Source organism: Cajanus cajan, chromosome 6 (genome assembly GCF_000230855.2).
Source record: "Cajanus cajan strain Asha chromosome 6, NIPB_CcT2T_4, whole genome shotgun sequence".
In the NCBI taxonomy this organism is placed as follows: Eukaryota; Viridiplantae; Streptophyta; class Magnoliopsida; order Fabales; family Fabaceae; genus Cajanus; species Cajanus cajan.
In genome coordinates this window covers 54,860,242-54,887,682 of record NC_138522.1, presented here as the reverse complement: position 1 = coordinate 54,887,682, position 27,441 = coordinate 54,860,242, and the positions used below count along the sequence as shown (strand labels likewise).

At 34.2% G+C, this 27,441-nt stretch overlaps 5 protein-coding genes and 1 non-coding gene across 7 annotated transcripts; 3 read left to right on the top strand and 3 right to left on the bottom strand.

Moving 5' to 3' along the window:
* The first annotated feature begins 2,516 nt into the window (after positions 1-2,516).
* Positions 2,517-3,515, top strand: LOC109813977 (F-box family protein). Its single transcript, XM_020378284.2, has one exon. It carries the CDS (start codon positions 2,517-2,519, stop codon positions 3,513-3,515), a length of 999 nt encoding a protein of 332 aa, XP_020233873.2.
* A 7,538-nt stretch (positions 3,516-11,053) lies between these two features.
* TRNAK-UUU (transfer RNA lysine (anticodon UUU)) lies at positions 11,054-11,125 on the top strand. The gene has a single exon. It is a non-coding gene; the product is annotated as a tRNA-Lys (tRNA).
* Positions 11,126-12,217: 1,092 nt separating this feature from the next.
* Positions 12,218-13,620, bottom strand: LOC109813995 (RNA binding (RRM/RBD/RNP motifs) family protein). Its single transcript, XM_020378307.3, has 4 exons — positions 13,359-13,620; positions 12,826-12,894; positions 12,635-12,741; positions 12,218-12,554 (listed from the first exon to the last, which is right to left on the bottom strand). Exons 1-4 carry the CDS (start codon positions 13,603-13,605, stop codon positions 12,447-12,449), a joined length of 531 nt encoding a protein of 176 aa, XP_020233896.2. The 5' UTR covers positions 13,606-13,620; the 3' UTR covers positions 12,218-12,446.
* Positions 13,621-14,739: 1,119 nt separating this feature from the next.
* Positions 14,740-18,849, bottom strand: LOC109814000 (mRNA-decapping enzyme-like protein). The gene is made up of 8 exons (XM_020378312.3): positions 18,565-18,849; positions 18,446-18,486; positions 18,267-18,316; positions 17,673-17,814; positions 17,514-17,570; positions 16,771-16,885; positions 16,181-16,642; positions 14,740-15,394 (listed from the first exon to the last, which is right to left on the bottom strand). The coding sequence occupies exons 1-8, from the start codon at positions 18,721-18,723 to the stop codon at positions 15,341-15,343; spliced, it is 1,080 nt and encodes a 359-aa protein (XP_020233901.1). The 5' UTR covers positions 18,724-18,849; the 3' UTR covers positions 14,740-15,340.
* Positions 18,850-20,694: 1,845 nt separating this feature from the next.
* Positions 20,695-24,205, bottom strand: LOC109813986 (mitochondrial fission protein ELM1). 2 transcript variants are annotated; one of them, XM_020378296.2, is made up of 11 exons: positions 24,064-24,205; positions 23,846-23,975; positions 23,705-23,771; positions 23,513-23,609; positions 23,213-23,362; positions 22,955-23,081; positions 22,231-22,343; positions 22,013-22,076; positions 21,825-21,918; positions 21,603-21,711; positions 20,695-21,241 (listed from the first exon to the last, which is right to left on the bottom strand). In XM_020378296.2, the coding sequence occupies exons 1-11, from the start codon at positions 24,187-24,189 to the stop codon at positions 21,140-21,142; spliced, it is 1,179 nt and encodes a 392-aa protein (XP_020233885.1). In that variant the 5' UTR covers positions 24,190-24,205; the 3' UTR covers positions 20,695-21,139. The 2 variants fall into 2 exon arrangements, with proteins under 2 accessions (XP_020233885.1, XP_029130315.1); XM_029274482.2 differs by having other exon boundaries at positions 23,213-23,609.
* An 84-nt stretch (positions 24,206-24,289) lies between these two features.
* LOC109813988 (Cyclophilin-like peptidyl-prolyl cis-trans isomerase family protein) lies at positions 24,290-27,023 on the top strand. The gene is made up of 6 exons (XM_020378299.2): positions 24,290-24,429; positions 24,531-24,626; positions 24,737-24,798; positions 25,017-25,150; positions 26,201-26,285; positions 26,673-27,023. The coding sequence occupies exons 1-6, from the start codon at positions 24,358-24,360 to the stop codon at positions 26,716-26,718; spliced, it is 495 nt and encodes a 164-aa protein (XP_020233888.1). The 5' UTR covers positions 24,290-24,357; the 3' UTR covers positions 26,719-27,023.
* The last annotated feature ends 418 nt before the right edge of the window (positions 27,024-27,441 follow it).

Here is a 27,441-nt window from a genome sequence, read left to right as displayed (position 1 = left end):
ACATTTTGTGACAATCAATCTGCCATACAATTAGCTAAAAATCCCTCTTTTCATGAAAGAACCAAGCATATCGAAGTGGATTGTTATCTCATACGTGCAAAAATTCTTGAAGGTCTCATTATTCTTTCACATGTTCCATCTAAACATCAACTTGCTGATATGTTTACCAAGTCTTTGTATTCAGCACCGTTTCAAGCTAATGTGTCCAAGTTGGGCTTAATTAACATCCACAACCCACCTTGAGAGGGGGTATTAGAGTTAGGATTTTTTCTATTTTCCTTTGCTGATATATTTTCTGTTATTATCAATTACTTTTTGTTAGTTAGTTAGTAATTATCTTTTTGATAAGAGTTTGTTAGCTCTCTGTTTCTCAAGTGCTGTATATATACAACACAGTACATGTATTTTCGGCAGCTTGATGAAATAAACAATTCACATTCTTCATTCTCTGCGCATATGACTTTTGAAACACTAAGCGTGTGTTTGCTTATACGTTGAAAACGTGGAAAACCACGTTCAACGTAGAAGCTATTACTAATAGCTTCTACGTTGAACGTGGTTTTCCACGTTTTCAACGTATAAGCAAACACACGCTAATACTAACCATAACATTCTTCCCCAAATAAACCATCTTCAATGTGAGTGTAAAATGTCTAACAATTATATCAATTATTTAAGTTGTTAAATACTTTCTCTACTCACAATGACTATTGTTTGTGATTTTTACATATAAATTAAGGATAAATAATATATTATTTTTTATACATTTTTATTAAAACAGTCAACTCTTTCAATATATATTATTTTGTTATTAGAGTGATTGAACAATTTATAAAAAGATAAATTAAAAAAATAAAAATTAATATCACATTAAATAATAAAATAATATTTATTTTAAGACATTTTATAAATACTAAAATTACGAGAATTGTGTTCGAGAAATTAGTCAAAACACGAGTTTAAAGAAATTGATCTCGAGTTTAGACACATGTCTCCTCACGATAATATATAAAGTCTAATAAAATAACTTTTTAACTAAATTATATATTTACAAAATATAACCAACATTTCGTACAAGCTGATGGTAACATAAATTCATTAATTACAAAAAGAAAAAATGAGATGAGATGACAATCTAACTATTTCTTGGAATAAATTTCCTTTATGGTGTGTTTGGACGAGGAATTTTACAAATTCAAGGAATTTTAAATTCTTGGTATTTGAATTACTTTGATTTCAATTTCAATCATTCTTAAAATATTTTGTTTGGATAAGTCAATTCAAATTTCTCAAATTTTAAATTGTTGGGTTAGATATGATAATTTGATTCCACCATGATAAAATTGATTTTAAAAATATATTTATATGTTGATATTTTTAAATTAAATTTTATAAAAATAAATATTAGCTAATTTTTAAATATTTATAATAATTTTTAAAATTAATATTAGATAATATTTAATAATTTTAAAAATATTTTTGAATATTCAATAATTAAAAACTTGAAGAAATAAGAGATAAGATAAAATATATAAGTGAAATAAGAAAAAAAATATGAGGAATTTCAAATTCTTACTTTTTTTGAAAGAATTTGAAATTTTACTATTTCAAGGAATTTCACAAATGCTAGAATTTCAAATTCCTTATAAATTCTCCATCCAAACAAGGTATTTCACCTCAAAAAATTTGAAATTCTTATTACTCCATTTAAATTCCACATCCAAACACATTATTAATGTTGAAACATGACCCCTTTTATGTTTTGGGATCACTTGTGAGGTTGACACGTACCCGGGCAAGTAATGGCATATATATTATTTCGTTGAAAAGAAGGAGAAAACAGCCCGACAAGAATTAATTAAGTATGGGACAGGTAATGGTATATGACAATGACATTAATATCGCCAAGGAATTGCGCTGCGTCACTTTCCTTCATCTTTCAGTTAGAATTTTTCAAACACAAACCTCTTCTCACGGCAACGCATATCGCATTTCCATCAAATTTGGCGTTTCCATGTTCAGGATATGGATAATCTATAAGTCACTCAAATACTTCATTCACACTCCATTAAAATTTAGAAAAGAATAAATTATTTTCTTAAATTAAGTAGACACTAAATCTGTAATCATTGACGATAGAAAATAGAGAAAACCACCGAGAAACAAAAAATCAAAATCCGACGGAATTTGGTATTCTAGTAAGTTTAGGGTCGACTGTCGACTGTCCACCGTCCACCGTACATTATATTATAGTATTAAGATTGTAACAACATTGTTCATGTTTTTTTACATCCACAAAGGAAGACAGTCTCAGCGTGTTGAAGTTGGCATGCAGTCAACGGTGGCAGAAGGGTGGTCCTGTAATTAAAACGAAACAAAGTGGCATTTGACCCTAAATTTTTTCTTATCTATCACCCTTTCTCCTTCTCTCTCTCACTCTCTCTGTAGTCTGTATATATATATAGTAAGTAGCAACGAAACAAATATCATTATGTGAGCTACAAAAAAAACATACTATGACTATGGTTTGCACCACCGACGAAGCAAGCTGCGGCGCCTCCGCCATCTCCGCCGTGCATCCCGACGTAATCCAAACCCACATCCTGACGCGACTCCACGGCCCGGCGCTGGCGTGCGTGGCCAGCACGTGCTCGGAACTCAACGCGCTCTCGGCGCACGAGCCGCTCTGGGCGGAGATATGCCGCGCCACGTGGCCTTCCACGAGCGCGCCACGCGTGCGCCACGTCATCTCTACGTTCCCACGCGGCTCGCGCTCTTTCGTCTCCGACTCGCTGGCCTCGTTCTCGGCGCGCGGCTGGCGCGAGGCGAGCGCGGACCGCGCGCCGGAGCTGATATCGGCGGTGGATGTTTTCTTCGAGGGGAGGGCGGTGCTGTCGAGGGTGGTGGAGACGGAGACGGAGTCCGGGTGGTTCCGGTGCTCGCCGTTTAGGGTGGACGTGCTGGATCCGAAGGAGGCGGCGGCGACGGCGGTGGAGTATCCGCGGAGCGAGGAGGAGTGCGCGGAGATCGGGGAGAAGCTGAGGCTGAGCTGGATAGTGGTGGATCCTGAGGGGCGGCGCGCGGTGGAGGTGTCCGGAGGGAGAGCGGTGTCGGTGGAGCGGCACTGGCTGAGCGGGGAGGTGAGGGTGCGGTTGGCGACGGTGGTAGGCGGCGGGGAGAGGGGGTCGGCGACGGAGGCGGCGCTGTGCAGCGTGACGGTGACGTTCGGCGGTGAGATGCAGGTGAGGGAAGCGTGTCTTGAGATGGAGGACTTGGATGGGATGCAGCTTAATGGGAAGGAGAGTTTGGGGATTTTGCAGAGGGCGTTGGAGGGTAAAAGGGGAAAGTTGCTTTCTGAGGGTCACCACGGGAATGATAGATTCGCGGATTTCGTCTATAGAAAAATGGAGAGAAAGGAAAGGAAAGTGAGAGATGAACGAAGGTTGGATTTACTCTGCCTCTGTCTGGGTTTCGCTATTTTGTCCTTTGCCGCTCTTTCCACTCTCTTTCTCTGATTTATGATTTATGATTTATGATTATACCACACACATAACACAACACGCCAAATTTGTACAAAAACAACGAACAATGTAAGTGTAACCAGAGTGACTAACAGAGAATGAGATCTTCTTCTAGTTCCTACCTGCTACCTGCTAATATTTTGGCATCAGTGCACTTTTTGTTTTTTAATGTTATTCTTTTTTATAATAAATCCTTCCTTGGAAAACAGGTAATGGTTGTCGTGAATTTAATGAGCGGTAACATATTGTAAGTGAACTTTCTTTTCTTTTTTGGAAAAATAGTTGTATAAGAATGGAACATGTATTTTAACGTTGGGAACTACACGAGTGTTTAAGTGAATCTAAGAGGCTCTTAGTTGCAGCAGTTGAGCAAAATCTAGAATTTTGCTCTCACATTCGAAAAGGAAAAAGAACAAATACATTGATGTCCCAACGCAAAATGTGATAATGTATGGGCCATTCCATGATAAATTTGAAGCTTGGTAGAGTCTAGTGTTATGGAATTCACCTCCTTACGTTTGCTGGGGAAATTGAGAAATTCAAAGGGCTTAAAGCTTACGTGGTTGAAGTCATTTTCATTTCCTTTAACCTCTACCTTCTGCTTGAGAGTGAGGAAGTTGAGTGAAAGGAAGAGAATATGTAAAAGTTAATTTAATAAAAAATAGATAGAAAATAAAGTCAAATATAATGAAATTTTTAGTTGACCAATTGAGTAAAATTAAGTAAAAAAATAGAAATAAATTGATATTTTAAAATAAATTGGTCTATTATGAACATAATTGGATAGTCAATTATGAGTCAATATTACAAGTAATATAAACTAATATAAAATATAATCATTCACTACATCCAATTAACATCCAACATAGATGAATATCTTATATTATAATCAAATATAGGTGATTAATATTACACAGCATAATGAAATATTATAGACAATGTAGTTGAATATAGTTGAACTTAATATAATATATGTGACCAATCATGTTTGTCTTTTTTATAATTCCACTAAAATTCACCTTCCTCTCCTCAAATTCATCTCGGTCAAGTAGGGGATTCGAAATTTCACTTATGCAAATTTGTGTCGTTATTATCACCTAGCCGAGCAAAGGAATATGGATTTTGGATGACCATTAAATTACGACGAAGACAGAATGTGGTGGTGAAGGAGATTTTGGATGGGTAGAATGATAGACCCTGTTGGCGCTGAATTAATAAGTCGATATTTATCAGCCAACGATTAAAGCAAGTCATTTATTGACAACTAAAATTTCTAAGAGTATCCCATACCAAAATAAAAGCCTCACTGAGCACATATTAGACCCTTATCTAGCAATAATAAAAGAGTGGAAGTTAGTATAAAGGACACAAAAAATAATCTCCTAAAATAGCAATCAGTAGTTTCCTAGCTAGGTGAAACAACTAATTCTTAGTGATTATAAATTCAAAATGACTCTTGTGTAGAACAGGCCCTCTACCAATGAATTAAGATTACCTTATCTTTTTAACTATTAATTTAAATTCACATTTTACAACTTTTCTTATTGCTTTGTTTATTGTTTTTCCTTCAAATTTTCAGTCGTTTATAACACTTCCTTTGTAGTATTACCTCTAGGAATATTATAAGTTAGAAACCCAAACAACACAAATATTAAGAAAATCTTTAGAGTGGACCAAGAATTCATTTTGAGGAACAAAGTCTCTTCCTCGAGACAAATCCTTAAAAATAATTGTCAGTTGATAATTAGTCGTTCCACGATTCAGTAAATGCAAAATCTGCATTAACATAAAATTGACAGACCTGTGGGATCATGGTTAATCATAAATTAAAGTTTCTCAGACTTCAACTTAATTATATTTGTTGTATATGATATTCTTGTTGAAAAATGCAATAAATCTTTGATGGAAAGTCTTTGGTCCTTTGCTTTCAACCGTAAAAAGGGACTCGATGTCTATGTTAACAAGTTTTTAAAATGATTGAGTGTATTGTATATGTTATGTACTTTATAAAGATTTGATGTATTTATATTTTTAGGTAAAGAGAAATGTTATCATTGAGAGTCTTATCATTAAGTATGTTCAAGTTAATACGTGTTTGGAATGATTGAATGTGTTATATATATTATACACCTTGTGAATGTTTGATGCATGTATATTTATAAGTAAAGAACTGCTACCATTGAAAATCTAATCACTAAGTTCATTCAAGAGTTTTTATCATCTTGTAACAGCTGAACGTTACTCTTTATAATGATTATAATGAAGGTGTAACATTGACCCAATTATTCTCGATTATATGTTTCGATAATTCTGATGTTGATAACCATATATATATATATGTTCTTACCGGAAATCTGCTGTAGAGATGATCCGCCAGGTAAGATCGGTGAGCCTCCTTCACTAGTACGCTTGATGCTCCAATATGGGGGTAGTACCTGCAAAAGAGACTCCGATGCTAAAGTTAGGATTTGTGTGAATATGAGTCTCGTATAAGTAAGCACGTACCTTGATGTGAATTAGGGTTTTGTTGGGCCTTGGGCCCGATATCAGTTTGTGACCTAATTGGATAGCGAGCCGATATCGCCTAGCGCGTGTCCGAGGTCACTCCGCACTGTGATGTCGAGCTGGGAGCTCGGCTTTGCAGTACGGATAGTACACTAGCCCCCCGAGCTTCGAAGACCTTAGGTCGAGGAGTTAAGACCGAGCTCGACAAAGGGTCGTGACTTTTCGCGTACGCCTATTTGTCATGACGCCATGTGTCATAACCGTCACCTCGTTCCCATAACGCGTGGGCGGCACGGTGACAAGATTGTATTTTTATTTGTTTGATGACGTGGCCTCTTTGGGCCGATGTGGTGTTCCGATGTCCATGTTTCATGGTCGGGCTGAGGAGCTAGGTAATAATGAGCTTACTGCTTGGTTAGGCTGGTAAACCTTTGACTGAGTCAGCAGATTGGTGAGGGACAAGTCGGCAACTCGGCTGGCCATTACACTTGCCCCCCAAGCACCAAGTGATGTAAGAGCAAAGGGGCTTCTGAGGAGTTCCCAAATTTGTTGTTTGAAGGTTCAAATTCGACCTTGTTAAGTAGATGTGATCTCAAGGTTCGAACTCAACCTTGGTTAAGAAAATGTGATCTCAAGGTTCGGACTCGACCTTAGCATATCAAGGTTCGAACTCGACCTTGGTTAAGAAAATGTGATCTCAAGATTTGGACTCGACCTTGGCATATCAAGGTTCGAACTTGACCTTGGTTAAGAAAGTGTGATCTCAAGGTTCGGACTCGACCTTGGCATATCAAGGTTCGAACTCGACCTTGGTTAAGAAAATGTGATCTCAAGGTTCGGACTCGACCTTGGCATCAAGGTTCGAACTCGACCTTGGTTAAGAAAATGTGATCTCAAGGTTCGGACTCGACCTTGGCATATCAAGGTTCGAACTCGACCTTGGTTAAGAAAATGTGATCTCAAGGTTCGGACTCGACCTTGGCATATCAAGGTTCGAACTCGACCTTGGTTAAGAAAATGTGATCTCAAGGTTCGGACTCGACCTTGGCATATCAAGGTTCGAACTCGACGTTGGTTAAGAAAATGTGATCTCAAGGTTCGGACTCGACCTTGGCATATCAAGGTTCGACCTCGACCTTAGTTAAGAAAATGTGATCTCAAGGTTCGGACTCGACCTCGGCATATCAAGGTTCGAACTCGACCTTGGTTAAGAAAATGTGATCTCAAGGTTCGGACTCGACCTTGGCATCAAGGTTCGAACTCGACCTTGGCAAGTTGTCATGGTTAATGTGCCAATACCGAAAATGCATGGGAATGGAGTTTCTTTGTTGATTTATTTCTGAGGTGTGCCTCGTTAAAACCTTCCTTGGCCAAAAACCCTTTTCTTTAGTGGGAAAAAAGGATGAGGAGGAAAAAAGAGTACATCACCTGAATTTACAAGTTAAGAGAAATAAAATTTGAGGTGGGTGGAATTCCAAGTTCCAAATTTTCCTTTGGAGGGGTCTGTTCTTGCTTCTCCCCGTAATCGCCAAACAAGGTCGCCAACTTTAAATGTTCGTGGCCTGACCTTGGTCTTGCTTTCCTTATGGTTTGTTGCAAATTGCCTTGCAGAACTCAGCATGCTCCTCCATCTGGATGTACCCAGCAGCGCGAGCTCGGAGCTCGTCCATGTCAGGAGGAGGTCGTCGGCAAAGGCTATCGACGAAAGGTCCTGGCTTCAACGCCATGAGCATGGAGTGCAGTGCGACCTCGGGATTCAGATTTCGGATCTTTACCGAGATGGCGGCGAATCGTTCCATGAACGTCCGGAGTGACTCGTTGTCACTCTGTCTGAGACTGGCCAGGGCAGCTGATGTTATGTGATGAGGTTGGCTCGTCGCATACTGTGCTGTGAACCGTCTAACTAGGGTGCCGAAGCTGTCAATTGACTCGGCAGGTAGTTGGGTGTACCAGTTGAACGCGGTCCCTTTGAGCGAGGTCGGAAAAACCCTACACAGGATAGCATCTTCATTAGTGTAAAGATTTACCTGTGTGGTATACAGATCGATGTGCTTGTCCGGATCCGTGGTGCCATCGTAACAGTCGATGTGGAGAGGCTTCCACCCGAAAGGGAGAGGTGTTTCCATGATGCCGTCCACAAAAGGATGACGGCGGAAGGTCGCCTGATTTCCCGTGACGTGGGCAGGAGCGTTGCTTACGTCATGTGCCGACCTGTTGGTCGGTATGTGAGACCGATGTGTGGCAGGCCTGGGGGTTGGTGCCCTAGCCGCTGTTGGCAGTTGAGAAACCGAGTGTCCTTCCTCCTCATGCAGGTTGCTTTGTTGAGGGGGTTGATCAGAGGGACGCCGAGGGAGTTGAGCGCGAATACGCTCGTTCTCGACGCGTAGCGCCGCTAGGTCAGCCTCATTAGCGGTATGCATCGCGGCTAGGTCAGTTTTGTGCTTGGCACGCATACTTTATAGATCTGCGGCGTGTTGCTGCCGCATCTGCTCGACCTGCTCGATCAGTCGTCTCAATGCTGCTTCGTTATCCATGTTAGTGGTGTGATCTAGGTCTGTTGCACGTCTGCTATGGCTTCTGGTGAAAACCATAAGCGTGGCCGATAAGATCTGTCTTGATCGGCCCCACGGTGGGCGCCAAATGTTCTTACCGGAAATCTGCTGTAGAGCTGATCCGCCAGGTAAGATCGGTGAGCCTCCTTCACTGGTACGCTTGATGCTCCAATATGGGGGTGGTACCTGCAAAAGAGACTCCGATGCTAAAGTTAGGGTTTGTGTGAATATGAGTCTCGTATAAGTAATGCACGTACCTTGGTGTGAATTAGAGTTTTGTTGGGCCTTGAGCCCGAGATCAGTTTGTGACCTAATTGGATAGCGAGCCGATATCGCCTAGCGCGTGTCCGAGGTCACTTCACGCTGTAATGCCGAGCTGGGAGCTCGACTTTGCAGTACGGATAGTACAATATATATATATATATATATATATATATATATATATATATATATATATATATATATATATAAATAAGATCTTCCAAACACTTTTGTAATCGAAAATTGACATATTATCAACTCTAAAACCTCTCTAGTACATATGCAATTATGATTAACAAACACCAAACATTTTATATTAATAATAAAATCTATTTATTTTAGGAATAATTAATTAAGGCTTCGATGCTTAATAACTTTTTTTTACAATAAATTTAATAAATTCAATCTTGAACATGATATTATATTAATAATAATATACGTATGATAAATTTTTAGATAAATTATATATATATATATATATATATATATATATATATATTAATCTTCGGGTCAATATTTACTTATATGCTAAAATAAAATTGATTGATGAACTATGAAATATTTTTTAAAATATATGAAAATTTGATGATTTGAAATGTATTTAATGTAATTGTCTCAACTCAATAAGCCTGCCTCCGTTCCCACATGTAATGAATGGTGTGTCTACAATAGTCAACGCTGGAAAATTAGGTTTGAACAATACTTATTTTTAACAATACTTTACTAACTTGTCTGTGTGTTGAATGGTATGGCATGTGGCGGGTTATTTGATAAAAACTTAGTCAGCTCATATGTAAAACTTGTTTTAAAATAATGATCATTTCTGTATATAAAGAAATAATAAAATGATTTTAACTTATACTAAGAGAAAAAATATTAGTAACATACACTCTTTTTTAAACATATTTTTTCTGATTGATTTACATTTATTAGAAAATAACAAATTTGATTGATTTTACACTTTTTTAGTGACTTTTTTATATATTATTTTATTGTTTTCAATAAATTATAATCAATAAAAATGTGTATTAAAAAATATATTAGAGAGTATGATATATACTATAACACACCAACATAATTTTGAATTGATCTTTTCTATGTTGCTGGTGCGTAACATGACATATCTATTCATTTGATATTTAGTATCATATACATCATATAATAATAGCATGTGAATTAGAATGATGATCTACATATGAAGATTATATCTAGTATATACATATATTATTGCTAAGAAGGGTCGTATCTTGTTGCATGAGCTTGGTCAGATTGATATGTGTGTGTTTTAGATCGTTGATTTGATTGAACCTTGTGCCCAAATAAACAGATATAAAGATTTCGTTCATCGACAATATGATCTTTCATAGTTTGTTATGAGTATCGTATAATAAGTTAGATATTGCTAGCATATGATTACAATATTTAATTTTAAGGCCTTCAAATTCTCTGATGTATTTTGACTTTCTGAATGCATGCTTACGAGAGAATTATTTATTACTTAAGCAAGCTAGCACGAACCTTAATTATACCATAGTTTTATATTCCATTTTCTTTGGAAAAATTAATATACCATCTTTACATACTACTGCTCAATGTGTCCTTAATTTCTATAACATTTTTAACTATCTTTTGTTATATTTTATCGATCAGAATCAAAATGACGATAATAAAATTTAAATATAGTATTTTACAAATATTATTTTAACTCTTCACAATTATATTGATCTTAGTGATTAACTATCATTTATGGAAAAGCATTAACATTCTCAATTTCCTATTTTTAGTTTTTCTATATTTTTAAATTTTAAAATCACTTTTATAAAAGTATACAGTAAGGCCTGCTTTCTTATATTTGGCACAGAATACATTATGTAAATGTGATAACGTGTAGCTATCCAGTCATAATTAAGATGAATTACTTTTGATTTATTATTAAATAAAAAAATTGAAAACATAAAACAGATGACATTTGAAAAAATAAGTTACGTCATAGCAAAGAAAAACCATTTCAGGAATATAAACAATCAAGAATAAAAAATAAAAAAAAATTGAAAGTCTTAAAAAACGTAAAAATTAGACAAAAAAATATTGTCGTACTTTTATTAAGAGTATTTTATTATTTATTATATAACCAAATTAAACACTCTGCCATCTGTCCATTTCCGATCATGAAATCATTATATGTATCTAATTGTTTCAAATCTTTAATAAGTAGCCGTCTTAGCTCAGCGGTAGAGCGCGTGGCTTTTAACCACGTGGTCGTGGGTTCGATCCCCACAGACGGCGGACTACATGCATGTGGCTTTTATACAATTATAATCAATCACCGTGTTTTTTTATATTATTTTAACGTAATTAAATAGAATTTAATATTATATAATTAATCACCGTACATTTTAGTTTTACTGTATTAAAAAGGGCATATTAAAGTTGAATTTTTTTTTTCAACTAAGTGTTCCATAAAAATTAAATAGTATTTAATATTATATACTCAATCACCTTACTTTTTAGTTCTATTATATTAAAGGGTGTTAAGTGTTCCATAATAATTACTTCCTTCATTTCTTTATATTTGTTAGATTTTTAATAAAATTTTATATTTATTTAATTATCATTTTCAAATTTTAAGATAATATTAATTGTTATATTATTAATTATATTCTCACACTTCACCTAACTTTTAATTAATTTATTTTTATATGACAATTAAATTAATATACATTTATTATGAAACAATAAAAAAAGAAGATATAATAAAAAATATTAAAATCACTCGAAATTAAGAAAAATTATTATAATCTTAAACGACAATTATAAAGGTACAGAGATAGTAAATAATATTTAATATTATATAATTAATCACCATACATTTTAGTTCTATCATATTAAAAGGCTGTATTGTATTTAAATTTTATACATACACAAGGTATCTTTCGGGTTAAGTGTTCCATACTAACCAAAAAAAACACTTGATTAACCAAAAATTATTTTCCTTCTCATAAGAAATATATTTAAGATTGCATTACAAATTTTCAATCAATAAAAATTGTAGTTAATGTCATTGTAGTAAAACAGCCAGTTTCTTATAATTGGAATATACAGGCTCCATATTACATACATTTTTTTTTTCAAAAGTAATTTGTATATCAATAATAATCGTTATGTACTTTATATTACACCGATGTTTTTCTTAGAAGTGTTTTTTAATGGTACAATACTTTTTAACACACAGATAATTTATAAATAAAAAAAATAGTGGAGTCAGAATTTTTGGCTTTTTACGAAAACGAAGTGGCGTGATCAAGCCACCCTTTAATTCTGTCATAACTCAGTCCTGTCTGTGTAAACAACCAGTAAGACAGTTTATACGCTGCTAAGTGCTAATAATCACATAATCATGAATTCTTCAGTTATCACTTGTGCTTATCAATGCTTATAATCGTTGTGTGCATAATAAAACATCTATGTTCCTCAGAAAAAAAAAAAAAAAAAAGTTTTATACATACCCGAGCAAGAGCTAATGAAAGAAAGATTGTTACTATTTTATAACACATCTCTTGGTCAAGTACATTAAACATTATACTATATCATATGGTATGCGGGAAAATCAAGTATCTGGTGTTGGTTCAGGAGGTCCTCTTGCAATTGGCATTCCACCACCAGTGTTGGTATTGGGTTTTGCATAATCAACAAAGATAACACGTCCATTTAATGCCTGCAAAATGTTTCTGTTAAGTCCTCACTTCTAAGTTCTAACCCAACAAAGAAGAGGAGAGTCCCAAGTTTAATAACTACCTTTCCTTTCATCTCTGCTATGGCATTCTCAGCCTCATCTTGTGAAGCAAAGGTCACAAACCCAAATCCCTTTGATCTGTCTGACACCCTATCTGTTACAATTTTGGCTGAAAAACAGAAACACCCTATATTGAGATGATGACGCAGTGAAATTGGATTAATGTTGGTGCATTTTAGCATTTTAAAGATACCTTCAATAACTTGGCCATAATTGGAGAAGGCCTCTGATAATGCTTTCTCTGTGGTGTAGAAGGACAGTCCTGAAAAAAACAATGAGGAACAGAGCTCCATGGATAAATAACCCCCTTTCATGGGCTAATTACCTAATATTGATTCATAGGCATGTTCAGTTCAGGAAAATAAAAAATAAAGCTCTTCCATTTTTTCTATTTTCATGTACAAATTTTGTTTTACACGAAAGGTGTAACTGTAAACAGTTAATCCAATAGACACGAACAAATTTTTCGATAAATACTAACAGGAGAGAAAAATGAAAAATAAAAAATAAAAGCAAAATGAATCAAACTTTGTAAGTTATTTAATTTATGTATAACTTAAAATCAGGTGAAGAAGCAAAGTGAAAGATTCTATAAATCAGGTTATAAATAAGTGGTTGCCTGAGTATCGAAAAGGCCATACAATGAAGTAAATAGTTAATATGATTTCGGCAACAAAAAGAATAAAAATGAATTTGGGTTTGTAGAGAAAGAGAGAGCATAGATACCTCCAACGAAAAGCTTGTAAGCAATTCCCCGACGAAAAGATAGAAGAGATGGCGACAAGCTTTTATTGGCCTCCATTATTTTTCTTACGGCCGCCATCGAATTCATTTCCAGTGTGCATTGCATCGCCATATTCTGATATTCATATTCATAATACCCCAACCCAAAGGTGGGCTTGCCCGTCGTAGCCCATCTTTTTCTAACTTCCCTTTTTTGTTTTTGGAGGAGGTCTATCCAGCCGACATGCATCGTTCATGGACTGGGATAAAGGCCCACCATTTCTATATATATATATATATATATATATATGTTTATTTAATGTAACTCTAAGCAGCTTATATAAACAAATTAAAATTTCAACTTTCCTAACATCTTAAACATGTGTAAGTACAATCATGTATTATGACTTAATAAGTAATCTTTGTAAAAATCAAATATCAAAGTATATGTTAAAGGAAAGTTTGACACTGTAAATTAGTAATTATTTTTAAGTCTGCTAATCAAATAGCGAAGTCTATGTATTATTTTTAGTCTCTTAAACACTTGGAGTACAGTCACAATATCACAAGTAAAACTAGTCTTTAACACAATAAATTAACCATGGTAAGACAAAAATAATAACTTTACATTTCATTTTCTCTCATCAATATTTACGAATAATGTCCAAGTCTAATTATAACGTGAGCTTTATCAAAAAAGGCTAAAAAAAACTCATTTCTAATTCAAGCTGAAAATGGAGAATCCAAGCCTAGATTTAGAAGGCGAAGGCGGATTCTGGGTCAGCCAGACCCATTTTTCCACCTTTCCCCATGATTACCCCTCCTTTTTTATTTATTTATTTTATCATCTTTTTTTATTTAATATTTTTTTATATATATATTTTTTATGTCTGATCATATAACTGAAACTACTGTTATGTTAAGTTACATAACCTAAACTTCCTTTTATATTTCTTAAAAAAATCTTACCAAAGAAAATTAATTTCAATTTAGATTGAATGAATTTAAATGTTATCTATAACATATTCATATACAAATAAAATATAAATGTTATCTATAATTAATTAATTAAATTTTAAAAAATAAATTATAAGATATGTTTTATGGTATTTTTAAAATAAGTCATTAATACAAAATATTAACATATCACATAAAAATATATTAATTTATGGTATTGATTTCAAATTTACATAAAAATTGCAGCCTCATCTGTGAGTCGGGTTTGAACCATTTAGCGCTAAATTCTATGCCTAATTGTCTTGCTCATAAATAACATTGGTTCCTGCAATCCTGCCCGAGTTCATAATGAATGGAGATTAGAACAATGGGTCCGGTGGATCACTTCCACTTCAGATTTTCACAGTTGGAAAATTTAAGGACTAAATTGACTTATAAAACTTTATTTATTTATTTAAATCTAAGTGCATGCTAAGCATGGAATTGTACATGCATCTTAATTAGTGATAGAAAGACTACACGACTTTATGCATAGACATAATCGACAGAACCACGATTGTATTTAAAAACACAAGTACAACAAAGGGATAACACGACATTGACATCGAAGCACTCATCATTGTGCAGATAAAGACGGCTATTTCTACAATACACTAGTCACAGTATAACAATACACAGTACTTTCACCATCAGTTTTTTGTGTGTACACGTTGAGCAATCGTTATATCAACATAGCAATTAAAAGCATTCTATATTTTCACCATTGTTTTCTCTTATTATAACTTGTCCACGTGTACACACAAATTCAGTGGTGAAGGTAATAAAGTGTATTAATGCACCATATGATTTGTTAGTATATTGTGGAATTGGCCATTATGGATGCATTATGCAAACTTGTGGCTAAAGCTAAAGACGGACGGATGTCTATACTAAGTTACACCTCCTGTTAGATGTGTCGGTGTGTAACTACTATATACAGAACTAATTTTATATGCAGTTTCCATCCAACCTTGAGTTTTGATTACTCATCAATAATTCACCTTCAGTAATGCCTGGAACATCATGTCAATAAATTGATCATCCTGGCACAGGAAAATTCCATTAGTAACGAAACTACATAAAAAAATTAACAAGGAGGCATAAAAATTTAGCAAGCATTCAACGAAGAATATAAAAGAATTGAACTCATTCATCGTTTCACCAACTATATTATATTTTGTGACTCCAATTCTCTTCTATAGTAGAGATTCAATTTATATTGAAATCATAAATACAAAAAAAGTGATTAAAACATGAAAACTCTAAATTGCATACTAAAAAACTATGTTCACACTTACGTAAAAATAGAAGTGTGTTTCTGGGGATGTTAAAGTGGGTTGAATCCAATGAGTCAACCTATTTAACCCACTAAAACTGGTTGGATAATTCAACCCTTCAACCTGCGTAATCCAACCCACATAGTCCGCCAACCCAATTCATTAACTATAATATTTTCCACATAATAAAATTTAAGACCTGATTGGGACTCTTATTATACTGTCTGAATAAAATTTGGGCTCTAATGTAGTGTCTAGACTAAATTAGATGTAAAAGAATTCAGAGTCCTCTCTTGAACTGGCAACCCCTGGGCAGTGGCTATGGTTCAATTGGGATTTCCGCAGTGGGGAAGAACTTCTATAATCATATGTTAAACAATAAACACACAATGAGGTTCCGGAACTAGTAGCCCTTATTCCCCCATTTACCCATTATTTTAACCCACCCAACCGCACTAAAAGTAATTGAATGACAACTTAAAAATAAAATAAAATAAATAATTATCAAGAAACATAAGAGAACTTAACAAAGACGGCAAAATTGTGAAGTACCTGAACCAACGATAAAAGCGCATCACGAACTTTATCCCTGCTGACAACAGGTCTATCTGGAGTAGAGTTCGAAATAGGAGGTGTAAGAGAAAGAGGAGGATTAGAGGGTGGGAAAGGTTGAAGTACTGGAGTGCCATATTGGTGTGGCAGATTCAGTGAATGATGAACAACAGCACTAGGGGGAACAGATGAAGAAATAGGTGGAACTAACAGTGAAGATGAAGTCGATGCCAAAAAAGTAGAAGGCTTAACAAGATTAAGGACTTGATGGCCACTCTTGATTGTTTCAAGAGAGTCAAGGGGGAAGCCAGAGATAGATGAAGTTGAATGAGAGGCAGATGGTATTTTTTGCATGGTAGGTGCAGGAGACAATAAACTGCTAGGAGCAGTAGAAGTGATAGTTGCAGAATGCTGTCTAAAATTTTCTACATTGGAAGCATATTTTCCAGCAATGTTCGATGTCTGCAACAGTTGAATTAAATTTTTTTTAAGCCACAGACATCATATAATAAAAAGTGAAACTGAACATAGATATTGCAGAGATATTGACTAAAAAGCAGAGAAAATTGACATGCAACAACATTACATACGCTGAAGAAGTTTGTAAATACAGAATCTTCAACAGCATCAGTTGCAGAAGCAGCTGAAGATGACTCTAGAGGGCTTTCCGGTATAGTTGAAACTGGCTGAAGTTCCTCAAACTCACTACAGTATATGAAACCATCAAGCATAAGACATGTGACATTTATTACTTATAAATCCAACTAAGAGAGATCATTAAGTGGGAGTCATGAATAAGAAAAAAAATATAGTTTGAATTTTGAGCAAGCACAATGGACATGAAAAACCAAGCAAAAGTAATATTTTATATATATATTGACCTTTCTCATTGATTAATTCATTGAAGACAGTTTTTTCACATTTTGAAATCACAAATTTCTTCACAGATAAGAGTATTAAAATCAATATTGTTTGAAACCACAACATATAGACAACACAGCATAGTGGTGCAGAGCAATTTGACCTGAAAATCAATATAACAGAATGGCCACTCAAGTTAAATAATCTATAATCTATATACTATTACTACACATCTATAATTGCTTGGGTGGGAGGGGGAACCCTTGTTCTAAGTAAAAGCTGCAACTTCTGTGAATGGCCAAGATTTCTGGCACTATGTTGTTGTGAATTTAAAAACAGTCCACATTCTGAAATTTATAGTTGCCAGAGCCCATGACACTCCACCACAATAGTAGAATGATCGATAACTGTGATTCAAGGAGATAGCAATTGAAACAACCTCATATTTTATAGAATTTACAAAAATCATTACCTTTTGTTAGCAGGCATTATTGTAGTAGGAGGTGCCTTTGGGTACGCGTTAAGTATCCTGTAAATTGAATTTGGAAAATAAAAAAGATTCATACCAGTAGCAGATAAACATCCTGCATCTCAATTTCATGGTGTATATTAAAAAACACAATATAAATACCTGTTAAAGAGATTTGCAACTTCTTCACATTCGTCTGGATTGTAAAACCAAATACCATTAACTTCTTGAGCTGCATTCCGATATAATAGGTACGGATTTTTAAGTTCATATTCAAAATCCAATAGATTCTCTACTAGGTTATCTGTCAGAACAAACATCAGAAAGAAAGCTGTTAAGTAGATAATAGATAGCACATGTTCAGAAATGTGACAATAATAAATGAGTAAATATTATATATACAGACCACGTAAAAAGATTTTACATTATCAACCTATCATACATTGTCATATTATGATAAATAATAAATTTATTTACTTTTATGATAATCTTAAAAGTTACATTAACCATAACATTTTATTGGTTGGTAGTATAAAGATCTTTACAAGAATAGCACATGAAAATAAAACTCAATAAATTTAGCATTGCCAAAAAAGCATATGCTACTTACAACATTAATTAGTTCACTTCCATAAAACTTGAATCTAGCCCCTAAACCTTTTTTTTTCTTCCGTAATAATAATAAAACAAATAAATAATAATAATAGTAATAATAAAATAATAATAATAATATGCGATTTTAATACAAATCTGAACCTGTATTTCGTCGATTCATTACGATAAACTGAAACCGCGGTTGTGAATTCCTGAAGAAGAAAGGGAAAACTGATGAACGATCCAGGCGAATATGAATGCATCAATGAAAGCGACAGAATATACATAGAGAGAGAGAGAGAGAGAAAAGAAGGAAGGGACAGCGTTGTTGATGAGTTCACCTCTTGACGACGAAGAGAGATCCTTCAACATCCTTACGACTCTGGAATGAGAAAGTGGAAGATGAGAGAAGAAAGCGAGAAGAAGTGAAGAGAAAGAAAAGAAGGGGGAAAGAACGAACCCACTGGTTGCTTTCGATGTTGAAGTCGTAGAAAGAGACATGCGCGGCGGTGAATAGAATCTCGTCGATGAATGGATCGATTCGCTGGAGCACCGTCAGATTCAGCACCTTCGTGGACTGCTGATCCAGATTCGGCGTCAGTTTCTTCGTCTGAGACATTTCAATTTCTTCGCTCAAACCCTCCCACTCCAGATTTTGACTCGCACTCACTCCAAGCAAAGAACCTGTCCTCACTGTTGAATCTACTCCGACCCAAAATCAAAAAAAATAAAAAATAGAAATGCTGTTGGGAGACTATTGTTTATTTCAATACTACTTTAATTTTGATATAATGTCCATGTATTATTTTTTTTTATATTTATATTTAATTAAGATATTGATATGAAATATTCACGATCATAAATAATAATAATTTTTTTTTATCAAAGATAGTTATAGATGCATATACGATATTTCTCTTTCAAGACAATCATTTCATTTTGTAATACTTTTATATTGTAAACTAATTAAAAATTGTTTATATATATATTTTAAAATATTTATCACCAATTAATAATTTTAATATGCAATGATTGAGTGATAATTGAAAGAAAAAAAAAAGCAATATAAATTCTAATTAAAATGTAATAAATAATTATTATATCATTAATAATTTTATTTTAAATATTTTTTTTATCAACTTAACAATTTAATTATAATTGTGGATCACTTTGCTTGTTTGTGCTTAGTTTTATCAAAATTGGGGAACTATAAGTATATATTAATAGAGTTGTTTTTTTAAACATATTTTACAAACATTTTATTTTGAAAAAGAAAATACATTATATCAATTAATTTTCATATATATCAAATAAGTATTAAACAAACTGAGATTATAATTTTGTAAATATAATTTATATGATAAATAAATTTTAATTCAGTAATAGATTTTAAGATAAAAATTCAGTATAGTCATTAATGGATAATGAATTTAGTATGTGAAAAAAAATAAATTAACTTCATTTTAAATTTAAATAATACCTTTATATTGGGTGGTAAAAATTGTTTTCAGTACAGTCACAAACTGCTTTGTTTTAATATATAAAGATATTGAGTTATAGCTTTATATTTTTCTTTTTAACTTTATTGTGCATTTATTCGATTCACGTAGATAATCATCAATGTGAAATTCCATGAAGGATTAATAAGATTAACTTCGAACAAGCATATCATAAAATTAACATCACATTAAAATCTAAAATATACTTGAGGGAATAAAAATATATTTTAGTCATATTTTACGTATCTACCAAAAAAAATATATCGTACATTAAATTTAGATCAAACCAATGGGATTCAAATGATGAAATATTGAGAGAGAAAAGGATTTGTGGAGAAAAAAATTAATTGTAGAGTTGGATGCACGTTAACAAAGGGAAACCTGCCTAATATTGTATCATGATAAGATTTAAGTAGAATAACCTAAATAGTATGCAGTCAAATGTAAAAGTTTTTTCCGCTACATTTAATGAGTTAATCACCTATATATTATAAGTATAAAAAATTTTTACACCGACAATCAATTATATCTTTTAACAGTAATATTTTTTTTAATTAAATTAAATAAATAAATGACATGACACTATTAAAAGCGATGATTAATTGTTAATGTAAAAAACTTTATACTGACAGTGTATAGGTGATTAACTCTTATTTAATTACAAATAAATTTATTAACTTTTATAATAACTCAAAATATACTTCTAATAATATTTTATTGATTGACAGCATGCAAATCTTTTTATACCGATAGTTGATGACAAGTACATTCTTTAAAAAAATTCAAATGAAAAAATTATATCTATAGACTAACTAATTATTTTGCTCGTTTTCCTTCTCTTTGAAGCATATTTCTTTTGATTTTCATTTTCTTTCTTGAATCTAACAAGTAATTGCACGTTTGATATTCGGTTCACAGCTTGTGATATTTGCTGTGATAATATAATATAAGTAATTACATCAAAAGTAAGTTATAACTTACATTTGATTCACAGCACCCTTCCATACCATATAATAACACATTACACATACTCCAGAAACATGAGCTAACATCTCATTATAAAGGAGGGATAAGAATAAGAAATAATTACATGACACAAAGTGTAGCAAAACTATCACATTTTTAGTTATTATACAGGTCTTCGTCTGACAAAAATAAAAATTACGAAAAAAAAAATGATTTGAGATGTGTAATTCAGTCTTGCATGCCTTAGTGCTATGCAGCCAAAAAATTTCTAAAGCTCACAACAATAGTAAGTTGGAAAAGGAGAGTTACAAAAATTATTGGGGAGAGGGATAAACAACAAAGTTCTCTTACAAAAAGTGGTGAAGCCACCCATTGACCACTCCACCTATACAACCAACAAAATTCTATTTCTATTGACTTTTTCAGAAGAAGGAAGCGGCCACAGAGATAGCAAGCACTCTGAAACTAAGCACAAACCAGTAGAGTTCTTGAACAATATTTCCTCCTCAATCACGTATCATTTGTGAATTCTAACTGTTCCATGTGAATCTTGAGAGACATAGGAAACAATTATGCATGGATAGTCCATCCTCGCCGAGCAAGAGCAGCAATCACTTGGCTAGCAGCTTCTGAAGTGTCATTCAATGGAGGATAACTCCAGCTTTCAGTTATCTGTATTTTCAAACACAAATAAGTAAAAAGCAATATTTGTTCAATAAAACATCTACCAGCAGCAACTACTTGCCAGACAGGCACACATTGTCTGGCAGCAAAGATGAGACTGCTCCTATCTAAAAACAGATCACAAAAATATTTACAGCAAGTCATAAGGCAATTCGTAAAGTTCTTCTAACGTTTATTATGTACATATTTTGGAATTGAATCATGGAAAAAGAAACCATTTTACATAATCAGCTTTGCAATATAATCACAAGATATAGACTTTCATATTATTCTTCAAGTTATAAGGGAAAAAGGCATAAAATTCAGACACACAAAAATACAGAACATTGCAGCACAGCTGGCAACTCACATTTTCCCTCCCAGTGAATGGTCGAGCAACCCCTTGCTTCTGCAATGAATTTTGGAAGTCAGCAAACTTCCAAGTACACAGTTCTGCTCCAATTACGTATACAGGCTTCCTGTGGTTATAAAGTCATGAAACTATGGATTTCATTTTAAGTAATGATTAAACAAAACATTTTTATTTTTAATTATTATTGTGAGAGGGACATTCCACATTGATCATACATACCCAGTACTGCAGGCCTCACTCAACATACTAACTGAATCAGCTGTGATAACAAAGGCATCAGCCCAAGCCAGATGTCCCATATGTGGATTAGGCCCTAAACGTAATAAAAAAAAAATACATCCAGTAATCTCCGGTACCAGGACTGATCAGTATAAATTTATTCTCTTAAGAATATGGAAACTAAGTACCTTCACCATCCCATATTTGAACCTTGGGATTTGTTGCAAATGCTTTGACCAAAATTTTAGAGATCTACAAATAACAATGGATGTTACGAATTTATTGAAACAGAAAAAGAAAGTTATAAAGGATACCTAAACTGAGGTCACTATCCCCTAGGCAACATCATTTATACTTGCCGACACCTAATCAGACCAATGGCTACTAATTGCATGACCTTTTATACCTTCTCAGGAGTTCTTCTGGAGAAAGATATCCTGATACTCCCACAGCTCCATAGAACATTCTGAAGCATAACCACTAACTTATTTGCAAGATCCACACCATAAGGACAATTGCCTGACACAGACACCCCAAAAAAATAAATGAAGACTTGAGATCAAGAAGATATAATGCACTAATGCAGATGACAAAAGACTTGAAAAAGAAACTTTGCATCTAATATATATTCCATATATAACCAAAGGTAATGAATGTGTGGAGTTAAACATTTAAAGAAAAGATTGGGTGTAAAGCATACAAGCATTTGAAAGTTTTAATTTTCAACTCGACTTCTTTAAGGCTTCAAACAAGCGAGAATGATATATGAAAAAAAAAAATTGACCAACTACACTCTGTTAATCTTTCAACTATGCCATGTATGTACAATACAAAATTTTGAATGTTTAAAGGGAGCCAAACATTGGATTTAGGGCATGCAATTTCTTTCTTCTATTAAATATCAGGTTAGAATCATTTCAAAGAGTCTTCACAACTGACAGAATTTTGAGCCCAGCCAGCCAAACACATATTTTCAACCTTTCAAGATAAAGTTTATAGTTTATACAACCCCCAGGTGCGTGAGCATATATCAAACCATTTTTTCACATATATCAAATAACAGCAAATCATAATTAACACAATAAAATTTTAAACAATATAATGGGAAGGGCTTTGGCAAAATAAAATACCAGAAGGTCCCCCAACATTAACGACAAGCAAGGGCTTTGGCAGAGTTGCTAACTCATCATGCCAGGCAGAAGCAGCAGCCCTAAGAGCATTGGAATCAGCTTGATGAAGCGCTCCCACAGTGAGTGCCTGTAATAATGTAAAATCAGTGACCTTCAAGAAAGGACAAAAAATAGAATATTTCAGCTTAAACATGACAACCATAACTTGTTTATCTTACGCAGAGGCATCAATAGCCACCACGCAACCACTGTACCTACCACATTGCGGCCTGGGGGTTCCCATGGAGTCACCCACCTTCGAAGAAACCAAGGTATTTGCCGCTGGGCGTGAGGAGTCAGTGGGTAATAATCATGACGTGGAGTAATCACAAGATCAAACCTATTCAGGTGAAATCTTGGATGTTGTATCTGAGTTGGGCATCTAAGAGAGTTAGACAGCAACATACATAATGCAGCTATAGCTATGACAAAAAAGTACTTCAATAAAAGTGAATCATCACATTTGCACGAAGTTACATAAGCTTCAAGGGACAATAAAGAATAAGTGAAAAGTATAACCTGGACAAGAAAAACATTTTCTGGAGCTAACCGTTTAATGGAGCTGGCAACAGAAATGGTGTCTCGTCCAGATGCAACCACCAACAATGGTCCATCCCTACGGACAAAGCGATACCGCATTTCATTAAACTCATCCTTTTTTTTTTTCCCACAGAATAATAACGAAACGAGAACAATCACAAGACAGCATACTTGTGAAACGTTTCACGAGCCATCATCGCAATGTGGCGAGCATCAGCTTCCAACACGTTAGATAACCCTAAACGGAACCATCATCATTGCACTGCGATTCTCAACAATTACACAGCGCGAAAGGGAAACGGCGTTAGTTACCGATCTTGTGAGGCGTTTGAAAGCGCGATTTGCCGCAGATTATTCTGATAATGGAGTCTAACTTTTTGTGGATTGAAACCGGAAGCCATTGAAGCCACCTATTGATTCCTCCTCGAGGCCGCGTCACGCGCTAAAAAGGAAAAAAAAATCAATTCAATTGAATAGCTATATTTCATGTATAATAATAAATGAAGAAGAAGGAAAAAAAAAGTGCTTACGAATAAGAAGTGGCGGTTGGAGAAACCGAGAGCACGAACCAAACCAATACACTGATTTTCAGCGCCGGCGAAGCCGTTTCCGATTACAACGGCTCGTCGAATTGCACCGTCCAGAATCTCCGGCATAGCTTACATTCCAAAATTCAAATGAGATGGAAAAGGAAAACATATATTTTCCATTTTCCATGTCCAAGCCCGTTATGCGGAAGGCCCGGTCCGACCCGGCCCGGCCCAATGTAACGGGTTTTATTTGGTTCATGAGCGTGGAAGTGTGTTTGGTGTGTGAGCAAAAAAATGTGGGCAAGCGCAGAGGGTGGTGCTCCGGAGGTTACTCTCGAAACTTCCATGGGTTCCTTCACCGTTGAGGTACTTCCACTTTTCTTTTCCCCAATTTTCTCTTAGTCTAAGGTTTTAATTTTTCTTTTCTTTTAAAATAAATAAATAAATTTGTGTAATTTTGGGTTTAGCTGTACTACAAGCATACGCCGAGGACTTGCAGGAACTTCATTGAACTGTCTCGCAGAGGTTACTACGACAACGTTAAATTCCACAGGATCATTAAGGTAATTATGTTCGTTTTCTTCGTTGTTGTTTATATGGTGTCAACTGTCACGTGTGAACCCTCTGTTCGGAACTTATGTTCTTACATAGGTTTGTGTGGTTTGTTGAGTAGGATTTCATAGTACAAGGAGGGGATCCTACTGGAACAGGAAGGGGAGGAGAATCCATATACGGGTATCATGCTAAAGCTTTTGAGTTTTGATTATTGTTATTATTAGGTTACACTATTCATTTTAAAACTTAGATTTTTTTTTTTGTAGAGACTAGAACTTGAAATGGGGACAATTATATGGAACAAATGAATGGTTTGATTTTGTTATCATTGAATTGTTGATGAATGATGATGATGATTTGTGGCTTTGTTCTTGCTCGTGCTATTATGTTTATGACAGTGCAAAGTTTGAAGATGAGATTAAACGAGAGTTGAAACACACTGGAGCTGGTATCTTATCCATGGCGAATGCTGGCCCAAATACCAATGGTAGTCAGTTCTTCATTACACTGGCACCATGCCCCTCTCTCGACGGTAATATTCTGCTTCTTACTGTTTAGAATTTAGAGATGATAAGCCTCTACTATTAAATATCATAATTACTTGTGGTTGTGGATGTTCGTTGATAATTTTGTTCTGCACCGTGTGACCCACTTGTATTTGAAGAGCTTCAATTCAAAGGCTATCCCTTGTTTTTTCAATCTCTGGTAAATTGAAAATTAAACATGAACTGCCCTATGTAGTTTAAAGGATAAGCGTAAACAAGTACTGCTTCATCAACATTGAACACAAACCGTTATGCACATGCACTTGGAAACTCAGGATAATGAAGTATCATCTCTTTCTCAATGGAGAATTATGAAATGAAAATTGGATTTGTAACCGCATTCCGTCCCCAGCCACCCCCCCACCCCGATTTCTTTTTGACGTTTGCCCGAGAGATTGATTCTCATAATCAATAAATCACCAATTCACCATATTGTGTAAAAAATTGTTTCAGTATGACTGATTTATGATTATGCAATGAAATCTGTACTGGAGACAAAGAGAATAAATGATCAAGTGATGATACTAATAGCACAGGGTATTAGCAATTAGCAAAATGATATACTAGCACCTTACAGCCTGTTACTTGCTTATCAAATGAACTATGAAGCACAGATGTGTCAAAAGACCAGTCTATATGGAAAGCTTCTTGTTTATGTTTCTTATGTTTCTCCTTTTCTGGGATGATACAGATGCAAGCATATAATTAGCTTATTTCCTCATCTAACTGCATGTTTTTTCTTCCTCTTTCAATAGTTTCCTGGACTAAATCGCTAAGAAGGCTTAAAACAAAAGGGACTCTTTCTCTTTTAAAATCTGTTTGTGTTTAATAATATAAACCTGCAGTTCTACTGATTGATATTTTCATCAATTACTAGAGTTGACTCAAGTAAATATTTAGCCATAACATTGACTTTGGCATCAGAATGGTTAACTGATTCAGTTAGGTTGTTTAGTCTATGATTTATTATACTAATTCAATACATCAAATGTCTGGAATGCCTAATGATACTCAATTCCTGTTTCTGTTTCCACCAGGAAAACACACAATATTTGGAAGAGTATGTAGGGGGATGGAAATTATCAAAAGACTTGGCAGCGTCCAAACAGATAACAACGATAGGTATGTCAAATATCTTTCAAGATAAACTATTCAAAATATATACTACATAAACCAACAATCTTGCCTACAATCTCATAGACTCATGATGATAATTGGATGTCCTGGAGAAAGATATAATTTTTATTTTCATTGGGAACAGTTTTGTTTTTAATCTTCATGCATATAACTTGATTTCTTGGTATTTCTGAAAATACTTTATTACAGGGAAGTTTATGGCCAATGGGAATCTAATAGGGTCTATGAATTAAGAGCAAGAGGCTTCCATGAAACATAGAATTTTGTGAAGAGCATCCTTTGATCAACATGTTTAAGGACTTTATATGATCTTAGTTTATGAACTTAAACAGAAAAATAATTCAAGCATTTCTTCATTTTCTATTTATTCAGGCCCATTCATGACGTGAAGATACTACGTACCTCGGTCAAGGATTAGTAATGGATCAAACCAAACAAAAAGGCATTGATGAATAGCATGGCTGTGCTGTGATGGGAAATGTCACGACTTATTTTGCTTCATGATGAATTTTCAGAACTGACAATTGTATTTTTATGCACTAGTTACCTATTAGCCGAAGACAATGTAATTTTTTTTCTCAAGACTATATTTTTCCATGTAGCGTTGAGATTATTAATTCTGTCTAATTTTTCCATGTAGCCGAAGACAATTGTATTTTTATGCACTAGAAATTCTGTCTAATTTTTGCTTGATTAAACAAAATGAATATTTTTCTTTTTCTACTTCATTGTTAAAGACAAGCTTTGAATCTTTAACAGTTTTACTTTTTATTTAACCCTTGATTTCATTAAAATTTGGGTTTTTTATATTGTTAAAATGTCAAATAAAAAAAATTAAGTGGTAACATGATATAACCGACTTAAGTTGCATGTCAATAATATATTTATGATATTGCTAAGAGCATCAGTAGTGGAGTGTGCCACATCATGCCACATCAGCTCTTTTCTATTTTATGAGTTGCTTAAATTTTAGTAAAATTACTTGTAGAAGCTCCGGTGCTAAAATTTAAATAACCCATAAAATAAAAAAGACTGATGTGACATGGCAGAGGGGGTTGCTTATAAGCAACTCCCATTAGAAATACTCTAATAGATAAAAGGTGTGTTAATGGAAGTAGTGAGCGGTTATGGAAAGACTTAA

Bases quoted from the DNA above. Each gene is read 5' to 3' on its own strand.
- LOC109813977 (XM_020378284.2), top strand. From the start codon at position 2,517: ATGACTATGGTTTGCACCACCGACGAAGCAAGCTGCGGCGCCTCCGCC.
- LOC109813995 (XM_020378307.3), bottom strand. From the start codon at position 13,605: ATGCATGTCGGCTGGATAGACCTCCTCCAAAAACAAAAAAGGGAAGTT. The intron at 12,742-12,825 runs GTATCTTTAAAA...TCTGTTTTTCAG, and splicing joins TTATGGCCAAGTTATTGAAG to CCAAAATTGTAACAGATAGG. The intron at 12,555-12,634 runs GTAGTTATTAAA...AACATTTTGCAG, and splicing joins TAGCAGAGATGAAAGGAAAG to GCATTAAATGGACGTGTTAT.
- LOC109814000 (XM_020378312.3), bottom strand. From the start codon at position 18,723: ATGTCTCAGACGAAGAAACTGACGCCGAATCTGGATCAGCAGTCCACG. The intron at 18,317-18,445 runs GTGAACTCATCA...TTTCTTCTTCAG, and splicing joins TCTCTCTTCGTCGTCAAGAG to GAATTCACAACCGCGGTTTC. The intron at 15,395-16,180 runs GTACTTCACAAT...TTCCTGTGCCAG, and splicing joins CGCTTTTATCGTTGGTTCAG to GATGATCAATTTATTGACAT.
- LOC109813986 (XM_029274482.2), bottom strand. From the start codon at position 24,189: ATGCCGGAGATTCTGGACGGTGCAATTCGACGAGCCGTTGTAATCGGA. The intron at 23,976-24,063 runs GTAAGCACTTTT...TTTCCTTTTTAG, and splicing joins CCAACCGCCACTTCTTATTC to CGCGTGACGCGGCCTCGAGG. The intron at 21,919-22,012 runs GTACTTAGTTTC...TATTACGTTTAG, and splicing joins TCAAATATGGGATGGTGAAG to GGCCTAATCCACATATGGGA.
- LOC109813988 (XM_020378299.2), top strand. From the start codon at position 24,358: ATGTGGGCAAGCGCAGAGGGTGGTGCTCCGGAGGTTACTCTCGAAACT. The intron at 24,430-24,530 runs GTACTTCCACTT...TTTTGGGTTTAG, and splicing joins TGGGTTCCTTCACCGTTGAG to CTGTACTACAAGCATACGCC. The intron at 24,799-25,016 runs GTATCATGCTAA...TGTTTATGACAG, and splicing joins GGAGGAGAATCCATATACGG to TGCAAAGTTTGAAGATGAGA.